Source organism: Caloenas nicobarica, chromosome 3, assembly GCF_036013445.1.
Source record: "Caloenas nicobarica isolate bCalNic1 chromosome 3, bCalNic1.hap1, whole genome shotgun sequence".
In the NCBI taxonomy this organism is placed as follows: Eukaryota; Metazoa; Chordata; class Aves; order Columbiformes; family Columbidae; genus Caloenas; species Caloenas nicobarica.
Window position 1 is genome coordinate 4095501 of NC_088247.1, and position 19267 is coordinate 4114767.

Genomic DNA, 19267 nt, shown 5'->3' on the forward strand with positions numbered 1-19267 from the left:
ATCAGCTCTCCTGACTCAGAGGTGACCCTATGATTGTGATGCACAGAGATGTTCGCCAGCAATTTTAGCCAAGGGTTACACTATATATATTGAAGTAAAATCCCTATTTCCAGTCCATCTTGCTCCCAGCAGTCCTATGAACACTGGAACTCTCGCCACCTAGCAAAGAATCGCCACCTCATTCTGCCTTGGTGCCTCTGCATTTCATTTGTTTATTCTCCTCCTCCTTCTCCTCTCTCAGGTTATTCCAGGCAAGAGGTGCTTTATACGGATCACAGAAGAAATACACATGGGGAAAGCTCTGCATCCTGCCCATGAGCTGGTTCAGGGCTCCCTCTCGTGGGGGATGATGCTGAGAGGCACAGAAAAGTTCTTTTGGGCAGGATTTGCTCAGATGGACAGGTCGGTGTTTGCGTCTTTGCTCCATCTTCAGCACTGACAACCCACAGATTACACACATGAGGATTATTGCGTTTGGAGAACAGGGATGGGTTTTGGTTGTAGACACTACACTTTAGGGATTGGAGTGAGTTGCCCGCATTCCAGATAAGTGTATAACTATAAAGATAAAATTTTTCTAACTTCATAGAATTTCATATACCATATGCTCATTAAACATTCAGGTATCTGAAGTAACATCTCACCCCAGGAGACCTTCATGTGTCGTTAATCAGTGCTGCCTCATACAGTCAGAAAGCAGTAACCACATTATGCCAGTTATTTCTTTAAAAAAATAAAACTCATTTTAAAAAGCTGGAAAATGCAGAATTTCATTAAAGCTTCTGCTGAGATTTCTGCTTTTGCAAGAGAATAACTTTCCATGTAGAAATGTACCCTAGCACTGGCTCAGGTGAGAGTGCTGCGACTTGCTCCCAGAAAATCACTCACAAATAAAAATCTAATGTAGTTCAACAGTGGTCTTTCCCTCCAAACAAGTATTGTGTATCTCATGTATTTACATACAGTACATACAGACGGTGGGCAAGTATCTCATTGGCTACGCAATTCAAGCAAACTGTCCCCAGCCTCCTGCACATATGGTGCCACCACCATGTCCCTGCCCTAGCCAGCCTAGTTCCCAGAAGACTTCTTCCAGCATGCTGATGTGGGAATGGAGTGGGAGAGGAAGAAGGAAAGCTTCATCTCCTCTCTGACACCTTTGTTCATGACAATCTCGGACTAGCCACCCTTGGGAAAAGGACTGGGCAGCCACCATTGACAGTGAACCTTGCCTGCACTGTTGGGAGACCTTGCTTGCGCTGGTGGGACATCTTGCCTTCTTTGCAGAAGGTCCAGCTGCCTTTCTTAGCCAAAACAGGGTTTGATAACCCACAAAAAGAACTCTGGTGTCCACCTGTGACTGGATTGAGCCCATGGGGTGTCTGCCCTTAACACTGTCCACCACAGTTTCTGGGAACATACTCAGAGACCACCTTGGGCTGTGCTGCAGGAGGAGACCTGGTCCCCTCCCTGTGTTCTACCCTGGGTCAAACCCTGCAGCCCAGGTTCTACCCACACTGACCCTGCAGATCAACCCATCGCACTCTGCACGTTCATCCTCCAGCCTGGACTCCTCAGTGCAACTAGGCCTTGTCTGCTCTTCTCCTCCACATCTGCAGCTGAGGGGTCCCTGGACACCCCGGGATGCTCCCCATGGAGAAGACATCTCCATCACCCAGGCCGGAGTCTATGCCAGGGAGCTCCATCCTTCCACCCTGACCTCGTGGCGCAAGGGCAGCGCGTCTGACTCCAGATCAGAAGGTTGTGTGTTCAAATCACACCGGGGTCAGCCTTGGGCCACCACTGGCCACCCCATGTACTGCCCCTGCTTTTCTGGAGGGCTGGACTGGGTCAAGGGCAGGGCTCTGCAAGGTTTTGGCCAACTCAAGGGGGCACCACAGGAATGGGCTATGAGGGAAACATGGTGCCAAGAACTTTTCTTTTAGCCCAGTGCTGGCTGGAGATTATGGATCATGATCAAAGCAGATGTCAATGCAAGGGCATGTTGTGATGGTTGTCTGCAGCATGTGGTCTCATCACAAAGCTGAAGGAATGGAAGGCTTCCTCAGGAAAGTACAAGAACCTTCGTGAGTACAGTGACTCAGTCAATCCTGGAGGACCTGGACTTCTTACCCACTGCAATACTTGCCTGGGATGGTAACATGGGGTAGTACAGTCAGTCCAGGGGATTTCTGGAAGGGATCAAGGACAATTATTCAGTGTAGGATTATGGAAATAGGGAGAGCTTGCTGATGAACAACATGAGGACTGTTCTCAAGAAGAGTAAAAAGGAGGATTTAGGGAGCTCTAATCCAGTGAGCCTCACCTCAGAGCCCACATGAAGACTATGGAAGAAATACTCCTGAAAGCCTTACCCAAATGAAGGATGTGATGATGGCTGGAAACAGTGACCATGGATTTACCAAGGACACACCACTCTTGGCCAATGTGATAGGTTTCTTTGAAGAGATGACTTCCACAGTGGCCAAGAGGAGACCAAGGAACATCACTGATCTTGACTTTGGTTTGACGTCTGACGGGGTCTCCCAGACTTGTCACTGTAGCAGGACACGGAGGTGGATCACCTCAGCTGAATCACAAGGCAAAACAAAATGACAAGACCAGGGGGCTGAGGGTGTTGTGGTCAGCATTTGGCAGCCCAGCTGGTGCTCCTCACCACTTGATATTGCATTGCATTCTTTGATGTCTTTGTAGTGTTTGCAGAAGATGTTCGAAAGGTTGAAGGATATGGGCAGCCGGTCAGGGCTATGGGGCAGGTGAGGGGACAGGGCCAGTGGCGCAATGGACAACGCGCCTGACTACGGATCAGGAGATTGCAGGTTCGACTCCTGCCTGGCTTGACACTTTTAGCCTGGCAGCCGTTCCTCCTGCTCCCTCTGTGAGGACCTTCCTTCTCCTGCCCATCATCCATCCTCCCAGACTTTCTGCAGGGCAAAAGTGCTGGGGTGTCCTCTTGCCCTGTGGGAAGTAAAGGTTTCTCCAGACCTTATAGTGGATCTGGGCACCTTGTCTCGTCACTGTCCTCCACTCATTGCTGACTTCCCTCCATTCCTGCTCCTCACCCATGTACCAGACTGGGAATACTGCACCCAGCTTTGGGGCCCACACTATAAGGACATTGATCAACTGAGGAGAAACTTCTTTCCTTTGAGGTGTCAGAGCCCTGGACCAGGCTGCCCAGAGAGGTTGTGGGATCTCCTTCTCTGGAGACATTCAAAACCCACCTGCATGCGATCCTGTGTGATCTGCTCTGGTGACCCTGCGTTAGCAGGTGGGTTGGAGTAGATGATCTCCAGAGGTCCCTTCCAACCCCAAACATGCTGTGATTCTGTAACTGGAATAAGACCAGCAGAAGGCCACCAAAATGGCCTGTCGTTGGAGCACTCGCCATATGAAGATGAGCCATCGGAACTGCGTTTATTTGGCCTGGGGAAGAGGTCTTCCAAGGATCTTGTAAAATATGTTTTCTATACTCAACTAAATCCTCTTGCACCTTTCTCCTGCTCTACTCACAAAGCCCATCCAGCGATGGGAAGCCCTCAGAGCTCCAGGAGGACCAGGGCCAGTGGCGCAATGGACAACGCGCCTGACTACGGATCAGGAGATTGCAGGTTCGACTCCTGCCTGGCTCGGCATTTTCCTGCCCACAGCCCAGCCATGCTGACAAGGGACTTCTTCCTCCATGGTGGCCTGCCTTCGACTGATGTTTCTCCCTTCTTGCTGGGCTTCTTGCACAGGAAAACTTCCCTTACATCAGGGGATTCTCTGACTGCATGTATTGGCAAAAAAAAATTCACTGTGAGGGTGGTAAATCACTGAGATAGGGACCTGAGGGGCTGTGAATTCTCCATCCCTGGAGCTATTCAGAGTTCAAGCAGACAAGGCATGGACCTCAGTGTCCCAAGTTGAGCAGAAATTTGGACTAGAGACCTCCACATGAAATTTTCAACCTGAATCACTCTATTATTCAATGGGATGTTCCTGCTTCCATCTTCTTTTGCTGCTCCATCCCACATAGGCAGGCTCATGGGCTTGTTACTACCTTTGTGGTACTGGCTGGGGCCAGAGGCGCAATGGACAACGCGCCTCACTACAGATCAGGAGATTGCAGGTTTAACTCCTGCCTGGCTCATCCTGAAGCTGCCTGAGTGCTGTGGAGGTGACAAGGGACAGTTGTCTTCATGAGATCCTTACCCTTCCAGGCTTTTTGTCCATCTGCCTGGCATCAGCGTTACAGGAGCATCGTTTTGGGACAGGCTGCATCAAAGCTACGAGTGTGCCACCTACTTCACCCTGCAGGTGGCTTGCAGAAGGAAGGTCAAAGTTGGCCATACACAGGCTAGCCCAGGCCAGTTGACCATCAAACTAGATCTCAGGACCCACAGCTCACCTGCCCTGCCCTCTGTCATCAGGCAGGAGGAAGTGGAGGGCAAAATTGGTGGCTTTGGGTTGAACTCACCCCTCAGCTGGACCCCAGAGCTTCAGAGAGCCCTGGGCTGCTCCAAGCCCTGTGTGGGCTGGAAATTGTAGCCACACTTCCCATGAGGCAAGCAAGATGTCTCCTTCAGCCAGCCAGAGCAGCTGAGGGGCTGAAGACCACTATCTGAAAGGAGGTTGTATCATGGAGGTTGTTGGTCTCTTCTCCCAGGTAGCAAGGGATACAACAAGAGCAAATGGCCTCAAGTTGCACCAGGAGAGGTTTAGATTGGATATTGGGAAAAATTTCTTCCCAGAAAGGGCTGTCAGGCATTGAAACAGGCTGCCCAGGGAAGTGGTGGAGTCACCATCCCTGGAGGTGTTTAAAAGATGCAGAGACGAGGTTCTTAGGGATGTGGTTTAGTGCTTGAGTTAAGTTAATGGTTGGACTCGATCTTGAGGGTCTCTTCCAACCAAAATGATTCTATGATTCTATGATGTGCTCTTGCTGCCTACCCTCCTTGTAGGGGCGACTCAGCACAGGCACCACTTCTCCTGGGAGATGGGACCAGTGGGACCAATACTGACCTCCCCTCCATAGGTGAGTAGGTCAAGGCTGCCATGGATGGGGCAGGAGGGAGCTAGGTGAGGACTTGCTAGGTGAGGACTTGCCACTTCCTTTTGAACACCAAAACACCCAGGTGGTACAAAGAGCACAGTGGGGGCACGAGGTGGGACCAGGGGCTGGGGCCAGAGGCGCAATGGGCAACGTGCCTCACTACAGATCAGGAGACTGCAGGTTTAACTCCTGCCTGGCTCATCCTGAAGCTGCCTGAGTGCTGTGGAGGTGACAAGGGACAGTTGTCTTCATGAGATCCTTACCCTTCCAGGCTTTTTGTCCATCTGCCTGGCATCAGCGTTACAGGAGCATCGTTTTGGGACAGGCTGCATCAAAGCTACGAGTGTGCCACCTACTTGAAGAGCCACCACTCCTCAAGTCCTTTTTGGCCTCACCTACTGAATTCCTAAGCTGCTGGGCAGAGAGATTGATCCTGAGGTCTCTGAGTGTGTGTTTTCTTCATAAAACGCATGCAGATGTCTTCTCTGTCATCCTGAGCACCACTGAGTGAAAGATACCTAAACCCCACTAGTAACTGTGGGTAAAGGGTGGGTGGAAAAAGGTCATGATGTGCCATGACAGCCTGAGGGTGCTGGGTCTGTCCAGCCTACAGGGCAGTAGCTCAGGAGGCATCTTCATTGTGCTGTGGGATTTGCTGTGCTGTCCCTGGCAGTGGCGTGGGTCCCAGCTCCACCATAAAGTCTGGAGAAACCTTTACTTCCCACAGGGCAAGAGGACACCCCAGCACTTTTGCCCTGCAGAAAGTCTGGGAGGATGGATGATGGGCAGGAGAAGGAAGGTCCTCACAGAGGGAGCAGGAGGAACGGCTGCCAGGCTAAAAGTGTCGAGCCAGGCAGGAGTCGAACCTGCAATCTCCTGATCCGTAGTCAGGCGCGTTGTCCATTGCGCCACTGGCCCTGTCCCCTCACCTGCCCCATAGCCCTGACCGGCGGCCCACGTCCTTCATTCTGTAGAACATCTTCTGCAAACACCACGAAGACATCAAAGAACATCCAATGCAATATCAAGTGGTGAGGAACACCAGCTGGGCTGCCAAACGTTGACGACAGTGCCCTCAGACCCCCAGGTCCAGGTACTTTGCTTTGCCTTGTGATTCAGCTGAGGTGCTCTGTCTCTCTGTCCTCCTACAGTGACAAGTCTGGGACACCCTGATAGAGATCAAACCAAAGCCAAGATCAATGATGATTCTTGGTCTCCCCTTGGCAAATGTGGAAGTCATCTCTTCAGAGAAACCTATCACACTGGCCAAGAGTGGTGTGTCCTTGGCAAATCCATGGTCACTATTTCGAGTCATCATCACATCCTTCCTTCATTAGGATAAGGCTTTCAGGAGTATTTCTTCCATAGACTTCATGTGGGCTCTGAGGCAAGGCTGACCAGACTAGAGATCCCCAGATCCTCCTTAATATTATTGAATAAACTTATTTTGTTGTTCATCAGAAACCTCTCCCTATTACTGCAATCTTTCATTGAGTAATTGCCCTTGACTCCCTCCAGAAGACCCCTGGTCTGACTCTACCACCTTATGTTACCCTCTTAGGCAAATATCACCCAGAGATAATTCCAGGTCCCCCAGGAGTGACTGAGCACACAGTTAGGGAGCTTCTTGCACTTTCCTGAGGAAAACTTCACTTCCTTCAGCTTCTCAATGAGGCAAACTGTTAATGATTGCACTCTGTGATCTTAAAGGTCTTTTCCAGCCAAAATGATTCTATGAAACTGTGGCAGACACCCACCACAACACCTCCGTGTGTTGGCCTCCACTCTGGTCATGACCCATAACCTCTCAACAAGACCCATACCACCAGGATCAAAGCAATGCTCTGGGCATCATGTTACCCACATAGCCTGTTCCTGAGGTGCCCCACTAGAGTTGGCCAAAGCCTTGCAGAGCCCTGCCCCTGACCCAGAGCAGGCCCCCAGAAAAACAGAGGCAATACAGTGGGTGGCCAGTGATGGCCCAAGGCTGACCCCGGTGTGATTTGAACACACAACCTTCTGATCTGGAGTCAGACGCGCTGCCCTTGCGCCACGAGGTCAGGGTGGAAGGATAAAGCTCCCCAGTATGGACCGCAGCCTGGGCAGTGGAGATGTCTTCTCTGTGGGGAGCATCACAGGGGTGTCCAGGAACCATAAGAGGAGGGCTATGGGAGGTCGAGAAGACAGGTGACCTGGCCGGGGTGGGAGAAAGGCTAGGGATGTACGGGACAGAGGCGCAGAGTGAACGGCATGTGTCCAGGATATGTGCAGGCAGCTGAACTCAAACCGCACTCCATCCTCCTGTTAGGTGGAAGGCGATCCCAGACAGGCTGTGCAAAAGGCGTGAGAGTCCCTCCTGCCACAGGGTTTGAGATGGGTTCTGTGCATCTGCCACGTGAATGGGGCCTCTCTCTCCAAGGAGGTGGTGGGCTGCCATCCCTCCTGCCCTCTGGAGGCACCACACTCAGGTCTCTTTTTCTCCTGGGAGAGGCCCTGCAGGGTTGCTCTGGGCAATGGTCATTTTCTGGCCTTCCTCCTCTGTAGTACCTCATTGTGAGCCCTCCTTGCAGGCTTAGAAAGGCAACTGGCAGAGATGCGCCCACTCCCTTATCAGATTAATTGAAAGTCCCCTTCCCTCAGTGAAGACACCATGGCCATAAAGTCCAGGATGATATTTGGACAAAACATCTCACAACCTTGACCTCGTGGCGCAATGGTAGCGCGTCTGACTCCAGATCAGAAGGCTGTGTGTTCAAATCACACCGGGGTCAGGATGTCCCACCTCCGTGGGGTAGCACTGTGAGATGGACATCTTGTGGGCCAGGTTTTTTGCCCTCCCACTCTGTACTCCACAGCCCTGGTGAAGCGCAGTAAATGAGCCATGGCAGAGTGGTCTTTCCTTGCTGGACCAGTGTTGGGAAGTATCTGGATAGCTTCATCCTTCCCTCATCCTAAGTCTACAAAGGAGACAGGACTAGTGGACATACCAGCTATGGCTCCACGTATGGGTGCCTCTTCTCCCGATCCCCCTCCAGAAAGGCAAGGGCATCTGACTCCAAAAGAGGACTTCTACAAAAAGCCCAACCTGCAGTCTCCCGATCCACAGCAGGGCACATTATCCATTGCAGCACTGGCCTTTGTGAGCTTGACACTCTGTGACAACATGTTGTCTTGTTGCTATTTGTGTTTTTTTGCCTTCCATCTTATCACTGGGCACTTTGAGAAAAGTCTAGGTCCATCTGCTCCATACACTGCTGTTAGGTGGTTGAAGGTTGGGATAGGATCCTTTTGCGTATTCTTCCTTGCTTTGAATGAAATCAACTGTTTCCACCTCTCCTCATATCTCAAGTACCCAAGTTCCCACTACCTTGGTGGCTCTCATTGGACTTGCTTCACTACGTCAGTGTCTTTTTGTTGATTCTGTTGAAACACTTGACTGTGAGGAGCTGAAAACAAGCTGTCAGGACTAGACATAAGGATCTTTAACTCTGTACTTACTCTCTTCCTGGTCCCACATGTACTTCTTGGTGAGATGGACAGAGGAGGTGGACGGCTGGAAAAAAAAAAAAAAAGAAAAGAAAAAAAAGAGAAAAAAAAGACACTCGAAGCTATGAGAATGACTTTATATGGGTTATATTTCATTAAAAGTAGCTGAACTCTTCTAAGGGCTCTTTAAAGGTGAGCTTTAAAAGACAGAAACAGGAGGCATAATGCAAAGAGACAATGGAGCGGCAAGAAATGAGTAGGGGGGAAAAAGAAAGTAGTTTCTCCAGCTCTACCTACATCAGGGGTGCATCCTCCCACAGCCGGGTCCAGGCTGCTACTCCTGGGATGGGACATCTACCACCACCCTGGGCAACATCGTAAAAAATTTCTTCCTCGTGTCTGGCCTGCATCTCCCCTCCTTTAGTTTAAAACCATCACCCCTTGTCCTATCACAACAGGCCGTGCTCAAAAGTCTGTCCCCATCTTTCTTATCGGCTCCTTTCAAGAACAGAAAGGCCACAATAAGGTCTCCCCAGAGCTTCTCTTCTCCAGCTGAACCCCCCAGCTCTCCCAGCCTGTCCTCCCAGCAGAGCTGTTCCAGCCTCGGGTCATTTCTGGGGCTACTCTGGCCCCTCTCCAGCAGGTCCATGTGTGTCCTGTGCTCAGGACCCCAGAGCTGGACAAAGAACTTCAGGTGGGGCCAGGTCTGACTTGGCAGCCCAGAGGACTCTGCCTCGCAGGTCCTGCCTAAAGATCAGTGATCCATGGGGTGACATATTTTTGCATCGATAAGGAGTTAGGCTCTTTGCCAAAGCTTTAGACGTGCTCTTTGTACCAACACCCACAAAACCATACACAGTGCCCCTCTGAAGGGCTGGAGAGGAAGGTGAAGGGTGGGTGAAGCTGTATTTTACACCCCCAGCAAAGACGTGGGCGTGAAAACTGTACAGAGGACTATTGAGAAATGCAACCCGTAATGCCGCTAGCAAGTCTTGGCCTTTCCAAAGGTCATTTGCCTGGCAGTGTCTGGCTCATTACCCAGGAGGAATTCCATCCTAGGCATGGTTTCCCAGCAAAGTCATGCACAAGGGAGCGGGAGCTATTAGCCGTGGGTGGCTGTGTGGAGACCTTTATGCAGAAGGCTGGAAGTGACCCTCTTAGCTGCGGTGGGTTTAGGTCCCTGCAAACAGCCTTGAGCATTTTGTCAGCTTCAGCAGATGAAAATCAGACTGGCTTATGCCCTATAGGCGTGTCTGTGAACAAGGGAGTTCAAAAATGAGTGACTCAATGGCTTCATTTTCCTTTTGAGGGATTATTTCAGGCTGGCCTCTACAGATGCTGCAGTATCAGTCCTGCTCCCAGCTCAGACTGGACCAAGCCTCATCCCCCAGCATGGGAGCCAGAGTGGTGGGGAAACACCATCCGTGGATGGGTGGATGTGATAAAGAGAGAGGCAGAGAGCAGGTTTACATGGTGTTCCCAGAGGCTTATCCACCCTTATCCTCAAGGAGATATCTAAGGGACAGAGACAGCAGATATCAAGAAGACACTTACGGTCTTGTCTCTGACCTCTAAGGAATGTCATAGTCATATATTAAGGTGTTTTCAATCCACTAAGGGCACAGTTACAGCAAGAAAATTAACTGAAACTTGTCTTAAACTAGGAATTTGAAAGCAAACTTATTGGTGGTGAAGGCAGAAGAAAAGAGCTCTTGGTCCCCAGCCAGGTGCTGCCCCTTCTGTTCCCATCCCCAGCAGATGTAGACCACCAGGTGGTAGAAAGTAAATACACATACACCTCCAGCCCCTGTGTGCATCACAAAATACACTGATTAGTTCATTGAAAATTGATTATGTACTTGATTACATCGTGATTTACATAAACTAAAAGAAGGGAGATTCAGGCTGGACATGAGGAAGAAATCGTTTGTGCTGAGGGTGGTGAGAGCCTGGCCCAGGTTGGCCAGAGAGGTGGTGGATGAACCATCCCTGGAGACATCCCAGGCCAGGCTGGACGGGGCTCTGAGCAACCTGAGCTGGTGCAGATGTCCCTGCTCATGGCAGGGGGGGCACTGGATGAGCTTGGAATGTCCCTTCCCACCCAAACCATTCTGTGATTCTATGATCCTACAACTGTTTTTTGCCTGTGACATTGACCTCAGAAGATGTGAGATGCTTTCCAGAGGGCTAGAAATTAAGTAACTAAGTAAATTGAAGTAACTAGGTTATTTATTATAAGCGAGTTCTCCAGGTGTCTTGTTTTCTTTGTTCTTTAAAGGATTATAGTTGAAGTAATCTTTTATAGCTCCATGGACATATTTTGTTTGTTAGATGAGTGACACATTTTCTTTTAGCATTAACCCTCACTGTGTGTCATCTGTCCAAGTAGACGTCTGCAATGGTTGACTTCCAATGTGGGATTTAGATGTCTCTCACAAGCACCGTGGCAGGCACAGGCAGGAAACCCTGTGGAACTCCGAACCTTAATCAGGACACCAATCTTTGTAGGAGTAAATTGTCTTAATCCCAAAGGGTTTATAGCACATGAAATATTGCTAGCAGCAAAACAAAGAGATGTTCCAGACAGCTGAGCTATGGGGAGAGGGAAGGGAGGTGATTGCTGGAACACCTTGTTAAAGATTCATTTGCAGTTGGTACAAAATCAGATAATATGAATACCTGTAATATGATTAGTTGCAAATACAGACTGGAAAGCTGTATTTCTGTACTAGTAAGAGTGCCTTTCTCTAGATCCTGAGATCTCGTGGCATGATGTGACCATACCATATGGTGCAGCTGTCTTAGCCCCCAAAACAAGGTGACCACATCAGGCTGCCTACTGGAATAGTTCCTAGCCAGGGTGAATAATTGAAACAGCCCAGGAATTTCTGGCAGAGCTAGCAGAGGCTAAAACTGCCAGGGCTATTCTAATAATCTAATATTTGTGGATGATCAGGCTTCACTGATCATGTCCTGGCACTTTTTAATCTGTTTGTACAGACACAGAGAGGTCAGCTGAATCACTGTTCAGACTCTACTAACTGTATTAGGTACAACTCAACAGATTATAAGGAGATTTTTGATGTAGCAGACACAACGGACTTCTCTATTACACATGAAAACAAGCGTTCATATGCAGGTGATGGTCAATGCCATGCTGACCTGTAATATATATACATGACTCCAATTCTTGTGGCTGCAGTATTAGCAGCTTCATACCCAACAAGAGCCAAAGGAACTCCAGTGATCTCAGTTTTGATGATGACAGTACTAGAATCAACAGAAATCCACCCAATACACCACAGGAATAGCCGTTTTGGTGCTGCACAGACAGAAGCATGTAGACGCTGCTCATCGTCTAATGAAAACGCTTTGGGTTTCTTAGATCATAGCCAACCGCACAGTAATTCCTAAAAATGAAAGCTTCTGTGCTATTTCCTATACCATCCACACAGAAGCCCCAGCTCTTCCAGGAAAAGCATCACTGCAGCAACATTAGCGCCATGTGACAGATCAGGAAAGTCATCGTGTAAGACCGGAGAAATACTGGCCTTTTCTCCATAACACCCAGGAGATCCTCCCTCCCAGCCTTCTTCTCAAACACTGATTATTATTCTTTCTCACTGCCCATCTTTACAGAGGAATCTTCCTTTTGCATGGGTTTTAGGGGCACAGAGGATATTGCATTACGCTGATTTTCAGCGTTGTCATGTGCAGATCTAGTCAATGTTGACTCACGGTACGTATTGCAACATGAGGCCACATGCAACTGTGATCAAAGCAATCAAGGGTAGGTAATAATTGACTTGGTTCCGAGACCTCAGCATTGCAGCATCCCTGAACCTGACATGCACAGAGGCTCTGCAGCCTCCTCTCCTGCCCACCTCAGTTTTGTGCCTTTCCAGTGCTGCTAGCAAGTCTCTTGGACATCAGGATTCTGTAACTGCTCTTTGCTGTATTTTTCTTCCTCTAAAAGGTTTAAGGAGTTTAATAGAGGAGCTATCACAAGGGCAGTGAGGACTGATGGAAGAACACGGGTGAAATGTGCCTGACGGTCTTTGCTTTGAGCCTTGTGCAGCCATTTAGCCCACATGAAATGGCATAAAACACTCTACTGACAACCCACACGTGGGAATATTTTGCAAAAGAGCAAAGTGTATCTGTTAGAGGATTTCCACTACTGCATCTCCATGGATGAAGCGACAACAGCCCTTGTGTTCCCATTAAAATTATCCTGTATATACATGACGATAATGATAAAGCGAATGTAAGATTTCAGTCTGTGTTCTTTTATCTTGTTTGCTAAGTCTTGGAAGCATCAGAAAAAGGGCAGAATTGAAGAACATAATATTATCTTAATTAGTTAACTTATTCATGACTAATGGGAGATGAAGCACTGCAAACATAAATCACACTTTGTGTGTTGTGAGGATTTGTGTCGTAATTAGGAAAGCCAGGAGGATACTGAAGTATGTGCTGACGTGAACTTGGTTTTAATGGGATGTAAGCACATGCTTTCCTAAATAAGCATGTGCCTATAAGGTTTTAAAGGCATACTTATAGTAAAAATGGCAAAATCAAGTCCTACTGGTGACCAAATACATGTACCCCAATAAAAATAACCGTTCTCAAAAGTACAATAGTTCTTAGATTCTAAAGAAGAAGAAGAAAAAAAGTTTTATCAGCCACTAGCTGTTAAGTTGTACTTAAGAGAATATATTTGAGAAAATGTTGAGGCAAAAAACAATCAACACCATGTATGGTGCTCGTTATGAACTATTATGGGACGTAGTTTGTCAACCAAGAAGGGAAGAGAAGAAAAATATCTGCCTTGCAGAAGACCCAGAAATCTACTCAGTCATTGTGTGTACTTTTATCAGGATGAGGTGACGTTTGCAAGGGCTGGCGCCACTGAACATTACAGACTTTTTTGCAATATTACCTTCAGAAAGCTGTGCTGCTAGGGCAAAATTCAGCAAAAGTGGATTGCAAACGTCAAAACATAAATATCTCTCCATACCTCACAGATTTACAAAAATGCCTCTTAGTAAATGGAGAGAAATGAAGGGAGCACCATTCTGAGACATTGTGTCCTTCATGATCATCCAGAGATCTGCTGCTCTAGCAAGTCCTCCTTTGCACTCAGCTGTTGGAGCACAGACAGGGGAGCTTCTGCTATTATAAGATGCCCCTCTCATCCTGATCTTAAAGGCAAAATTAAATGTCCTTTGAGTATCAGGTGTGTCTTTCCTTCCTCTAGTTTGCTACAAATATACTCAAGGAATCTTTTATGTCTTACTTGCATTGCAGTATTTTTACATAAGGTTTTAAGTATCATCCCCCCAAACACCTGTTTACTCAGCTTGATTTTTTGGGGGGAGGTACCTACAACTGTGGGACACAGCTCCGTGCACACATTGTCATTTGGTGGCAAACAGCTTGCACCTGTCTTTATTTTTACTAGGACCCAAAGACATGGAATTTTCCTGTTGCTCTGAATGACATTTTCAGGCTACTGCAAGTGAGGAGGGTTTAAAATACTCCTCACTTTCCTAGAGGACTGCTTTCCTTCTGCAAGAAATAAGGTTGTTCACAAGATCCATGAATGCTATTGTGATTTGCATCACTGAAATTTAAACAATTTAACTCTGATGATAGTTTTGTTGTATTCCACACATGGGAAACAGTACAGCCCTGAAAGCAAGCAGAGATTGTTCAAATAATGCCCTTGATAGTAGAGTGGTCACCACCTTCCCCAATGCAACATTCTGATTTTATTTGAGGAAACCATGACTCCTCCCCAACGTGAACTTCTTTAGGGAGCAATGACCACTCAACAAATACACTTCTGTTTGCAGAACATCACATCACTGTTGTCCCATGTGTATGAAAAGCAGATGGGGGGAAAATCACATTTCCATGGATCTTCCTCCATAAAAAATCAAACGGTTTTGTTTTCTGGTTTCTTCATGTTCGTGTTCCAGGTCAGGTGCCTGTCTCTCTGTCAGGGCATCCCACTTGCTGAAAGAGAAAACAGAAGAGTGATAAATCAAGTTTCCATTAAAAATGGGGAAAGCTGGAGAGTTGCTGGTAGGAAAAAAAAAAAAAAGGATCTTTTCCTAGGCAAAGGTACAAAAAAAGGACATTCTGGAGTGCTTGGTATTTCCTGGTAATTAGATTTTATGGGTGGAAGAGGGAAATCAGTGTTTATCTTACTGTTATTCACTGCATGAACACTTGGGTAACTCACCTTGTTAGTACTTTCTCAGCTGCTTAAGCTTGCCCGTTATTTTGCAGATTAAACATAAACAACAGTAATGTTTTAATCCTACAAATAATTCTCAGAACAAAAATACCATTAACTCCCAGTTAAATATAATAAATGAAGTAATAAGGAAGCAAACCGCTCAACCAGAATACCAGAGCTAGGAACTGAAGAAACATCTGGGCTTTGACAGAGATTAACCTGTTTATTATGTGTGATGGTATTGGGGCAAAGGGAGGATTCTCATGGGTGCACAGCTGTTGCAGTCATTTGACATCTACAAGCCCAGGATTTTGTGAAGAAAAACCTTCAGTACAATGATCCCCTAAACAATGGTTCTCGGAAAATTTACAGCTCTGAAGTGAAGAAAAAGAAGATATTACACTTCAAGGCATTATGTCTGACTAGATTCTTATGGAATCAGCTTGTTCTCCTAACCTTTTGGGGCAATAAGTGGGGAAACAAAAGGAGATGTCAAAAGTTGGTAAAAAAGCAAAGCACTCAAGGTGGGATGTGAGAATTAAAGGAGGGAGAGACTTTGTGTCAGCCCTCTGCAGTGAGTGAGGATGTCCTGAAACCTGTTTAAAAAGTGACAAAGCGAAGTTACATCATCTGAAATGTTTCCCAACGCTTTCCTCCGCCTTTGACATCATCTGCCTGGTGACAGACGTGGGGAGAAAAAGACAAAACGTTATGTGACTTGTCAGCAAGTGACGGATCCAGAGTCAACACTGGGACTAGGCTCCAACCTTGGCTGACTCCCAAGCCCTCTGCTTGACCCATCCCCACGTCTGTGTTGGAAACAGGTCTGCAAAATCCATGCGAACTGGTGCAGCTCGGTGGGGCTTGGCTGATGGTCACGTTATATAACCGGCGTGGTCAGTGGAAATTCACCCTTGGGGATTGCAACGTGTTCGCCGCACATTTTATTGCAACCCACCATCAGGGGGATCACCATTCTGCTTTCCAGAAGGTTGGTCACAGTTACTTATTGACAAACCACTCAGCCATCGAATTTACACGATCCCACAGACCCTATAAATACCAGGTGCCTTTCCTAACCTCTTCCACAAACAAATTTCATCCTCTATTGGTCTTTCAGGTGCTTTACAGGAGAAGACAGTCCACAAACAACTGGGAGCCATGAGGATCCTCTACCTGCTCTTCGCCGTTTTCCTCCTCTTCCAGGCTGCTCCAGGTGAGAAGCAAAGTAAATCCTACAAAGAATGAAAGGGCTTTCATAAGCAGAAGTGTGAGCACAGGAGGAAAAAAGCAACCACCACCTAGCAGACAAAATCTGATGGTGCCGGGATGGTGCTACGCAGCGGGTGGGACCAAGAATATCTGTGCTCATGGGGGATGTCTTCCTAAAATGCAACACATGATTTATTGCATATTTATCCATCATAAGTTTAGGCTGAAAACTAATATGTTAACATCTTCCCCTTCCCACAGGTTCTGCAGATGCTATTTTTGGTGACACCGCAGTGTGCAAGAGCCAGGGGAATTTCTGCCGTGTTGGGTCATGCCCACCCACCTTCACCGTCTCGGGGTCGTGCCACGGGGGGTTGCTGGTCTGCTGTTCAAAGTAAGTGCTGCAGGACCAAAGGGCATCAGAGGGTGGTTTTGTTCTGCCATTTTATCTACTGTTTGTAGATATAATGCAAGATATTATTTGAATAACATGCACAACTCTGTGGGGCATGTAGGGCAGCCATTTGTGGGCACGTCCAGATGGAGGATTAACAAGTATACATCGTAGATGAATGTTTAAGGACACAATTCATTTTGATGGAATTACGCATGAGAGTCGAACTTCAGGAGGGTCAAAATTTCCCAGAATTCCTTATTTTCCCCTTTATTTTGAATTCTGATAGGGATTTTTTTTCCTCCCAAGAAATTACTAGGAAAATATCTCACAGTATTTTCACCCATGAGGGGAGACAATGTCACCTCCCTCCCTTTGTTATTTTCATTTCCAAAATTACCTAGAAAATTAAATTTTAAAGGAGAAATAATGTTCACAGAACTCTGTTTCTCGTTCTCCTCTCATCTCTTGTTCCTCCCATCCAGCACTGTGCAGCTTCTAGAAAGATGAAGAAGAGTGAATTTGTTAGTGACTGGAGACAACTGGGTGTGCATTTCACTTTCGACTTTGGAGGCCACTTTCTAATGATGTTTGGAGTTTCCCTGGTAGAAAGATTTTTTATTTACTTCAGGTTTTCAATGTGATTTTGAGGAATGTACTTTAGCTTAGAATAAAACGCATTTCTCAAGGATTTAATTCTTAATAGTTTTGTTCCACTTATAGCCACGCAACAATCATTGCCAGCTGCAGTGACTATCACATACACTTAATTGAGTGGCAAATTAGAAGAGGTTCCTCTATCTTTTGATGAAAAGGACAAGTGTGATGACATAACAGGAGATGTTCAGGCAGATCCTCAGCCACTGATGTGACTGGACAGAGCCTGGTTCAAAATAAAGGAAGGACTCAGACCCGTATTTCCTGAATTTTCCAGAACTCCTTATTCTGTTATTTATAAAATTTCCAGGGTTTAAATGTTCCCACAAACTGAAGAAAGTGTGATGACCTGGCTCTAGGGAAGAGGTTTCATAGCATTTCTTCAGCACATGGGGATCCTCAGTCAGGCAGTGGTTTCAGGAAACCCAAGTCAAACCAATAATAAGACATGTTTGTTGTCAGGAGATTAAGATGCTAAGGAAGCATACACTTAGGAGCTCAGAAAACTAAATGGTACAGAATCAACCTGATATTAGATGATTTTATAAAAGGAAGACTCTATCCCTCTGGCTGTGAACAAACATTCCCTTTAAGAAGCAATTTCTACTGATGGTAAATAGAGGGGTAGGAGCAGATGGCCGGTGTCCAACATCAAACTTCTGTAACAACATCTGTTGGGCGTCATCTGAAGAGAACTGAGGCTGGGAAAGGAACAAGACCTCTTGAGTTTGGTTCCAGGTGTTAATTTTTCTGCAGAAATACTCTTTCTCAGAAGAATGTGCCCAGATGTGACATTGATGGATGTTAATGTTCAGGATTAAAACTCTTCCTATTGGGCTATTAGATTTCCACCTGGGTTGATCAATACAGCAGTAGAAGTTGAAACCAACAATGTATTCTAAAGTAAAATATATTTTTTTTTCCAACTGAGGATTTGACCTACTGAAAAGAAATCTTTGAAATTAGACACAAAGAGTTTCATACAGTAAGCTACATTGAGATGCTCAGTGACATTTGAAGTGCCTTGGAGTATTTAAATCATATAGACAGTCTGGCCGAGATAGCTCGTGACCCATGGGAAAACATTGTTTTTCAGAAAAGGTGTCTGGGGTCCAAGCACATACCCCAGAGCTCTTCAAATGGCCCTGGATTTGTGTGATTAAGTAACTAGATCAAATCTCTGATCTTTATTTTTGGGTGATCTGAATCAGAATTTTATTACTAGTGGAAATACAACTATTTTGCCAGTGACCATAGCTCCCATGGACGGGATGTCTGCAGACCCAGATACCCAGCACACACGTTGGCATCTAAATGTAGGTTTTTAAACCTGCAGGCTGAACCCACCCTGTTCATTTATTCTGAAAGTTATTTCATGGGTATTGAGGCTTTTAGAGACTGAGCTTAGACTACAATTCAGCAAAATAACAAGACCCTTTGTATCCTTACAGGATTTTGGCAAAGTAAGAAGAGAAGGCTTTCCTGGGTCAGTGCCCTTGCACAAGCAACATTTCCATTGCCTTGGAGAGGTGATTTTGATGGATTCCTCCTTTATCTAAACCCTCCTGTAATTGAGCATTAAAAGAAGCTTTCAGAGGTCACTCTTGTTAGCACACTGCTTCTGGAGATCCAGGTTTTCCCTCGCTGAAGTCACTCCCTTTTCTGCTTTTAATACACAAGCCACTTTGGCACATTGGCCACCTCTTCCAGCCTACCTCACAGGGATGTTCAATCAATTCAGGTTCATGCCACTCTTGGAGGGTGTGAAGCAATATATACATTATTATTTTATTCACACACGAAAATAAATGTCTTCTTAAACCAAGAACTGTTGTCTCTTACTGTCACTAACAGTAATTTTCTCTGGGGTTTTAACTCTTGTTGAGTCATGTAATCCTTGCAAACAGATAAGTCCACGCAGACTCACATATTCCCAAGCAATTTGGAAAAGAGGATGGGTAAAACAGCAACCAGGTTTAATGATGATATTAAAATAATCAAGATGACTAAACTGAATAATGAGTGTGAAGAACTGTACAAGCAACTCATGGTAGTAAGTGGATGACAAAATGGCAATCAAGAAACACCTCCAGTATTGCAAACTTTATATATGTATATATATATTCCTGACTTCGTAAACACAGTGACGGGGTCTGAATTATCTCCATCCAGAAACAAGATCTGGGGTGTTATAAAGACTGTTTTTGAAAACATC

The 19267-nt window shown here is 46.4% G+C and overlaps 1 protein-coding gene and 6 non-coding genes across 7 annotated transcripts; 5 read left to right on the forward strand and 2 right to left on the reverse strand.

Annotated features, from left to right (window-relative positions):
• The first annotated feature begins 1717 nt into the window (after window positions 1–1717).
• On the forward strand, window positions 1718–1789 carry TRNAW-CCA (transfer RNA tryptophan (anticodon CCA)). The gene has a single exon. It is a non-coding gene; the product is annotated as a tRNA-Trp (tRNA).
• A 999-nt stretch (window positions 1790–2788) lies between these two features.
• On the forward strand, window positions 2789–2861 carry TRNAR-ACG (transfer RNA arginine (anticodon ACG)). Its single transcript has one exon. It is a non-coding gene; the product is annotated as a tRNA-Arg (tRNA).
• Window positions 2862–3580: 719 nt separating this feature from the next.
• Window positions 3581–3653, forward strand: TRNAR-ACG (transfer RNA arginine (anticodon ACG)). Its single transcript has one exon. It is a non-coding gene; the product is annotated as a tRNA-Arg (tRNA).
• A 2248-nt stretch (window positions 3654–5901) lies between these two features.
• TRNAR-ACG (transfer RNA arginine (anticodon ACG)) lies at window positions 5902–5974 on the reverse strand. Its single transcript has one exon. It is a non-coding gene; the product is annotated as a tRNA-Arg (tRNA).
• A 1070-nt stretch (window positions 5975–7044) lies between these two features.
• On the reverse strand, window positions 7045–7116 carry TRNAW-CCA (transfer RNA tryptophan (anticodon CCA)). Its single transcript has one exon. It is a non-coding gene; the product is annotated as a tRNA-Trp (tRNA).
• Window positions 7117–7755: 639 nt separating this feature from the next.
• Window positions 7756–7827, forward strand: TRNAW-CCA (transfer RNA tryptophan (anticodon CCA)). The gene has a single exon. It is a non-coding gene; the product is annotated as a tRNA-Trp (tRNA).
• Window positions 7828–15932: 8105 nt separating this feature from the next.
• On the forward strand, window positions 15933–16399 carry LOC135987615 (gallinacin-10-like). The gene is made up of 2 exons (XM_065632630.1): window positions 15933–16005; window positions 16263–16399. The coding sequence occupies exons 1-2, from the start codon at window positions 15951–15953 to the stop codon at window positions 16397–16399; spliced, it is 192 nt and encodes a 63-aa protein (XP_065488702.1). The 5' UTR covers window positions 15933–15950.
• The last annotated feature ends 2868 nt before the right edge of the window (window positions 16400–19267 follow it).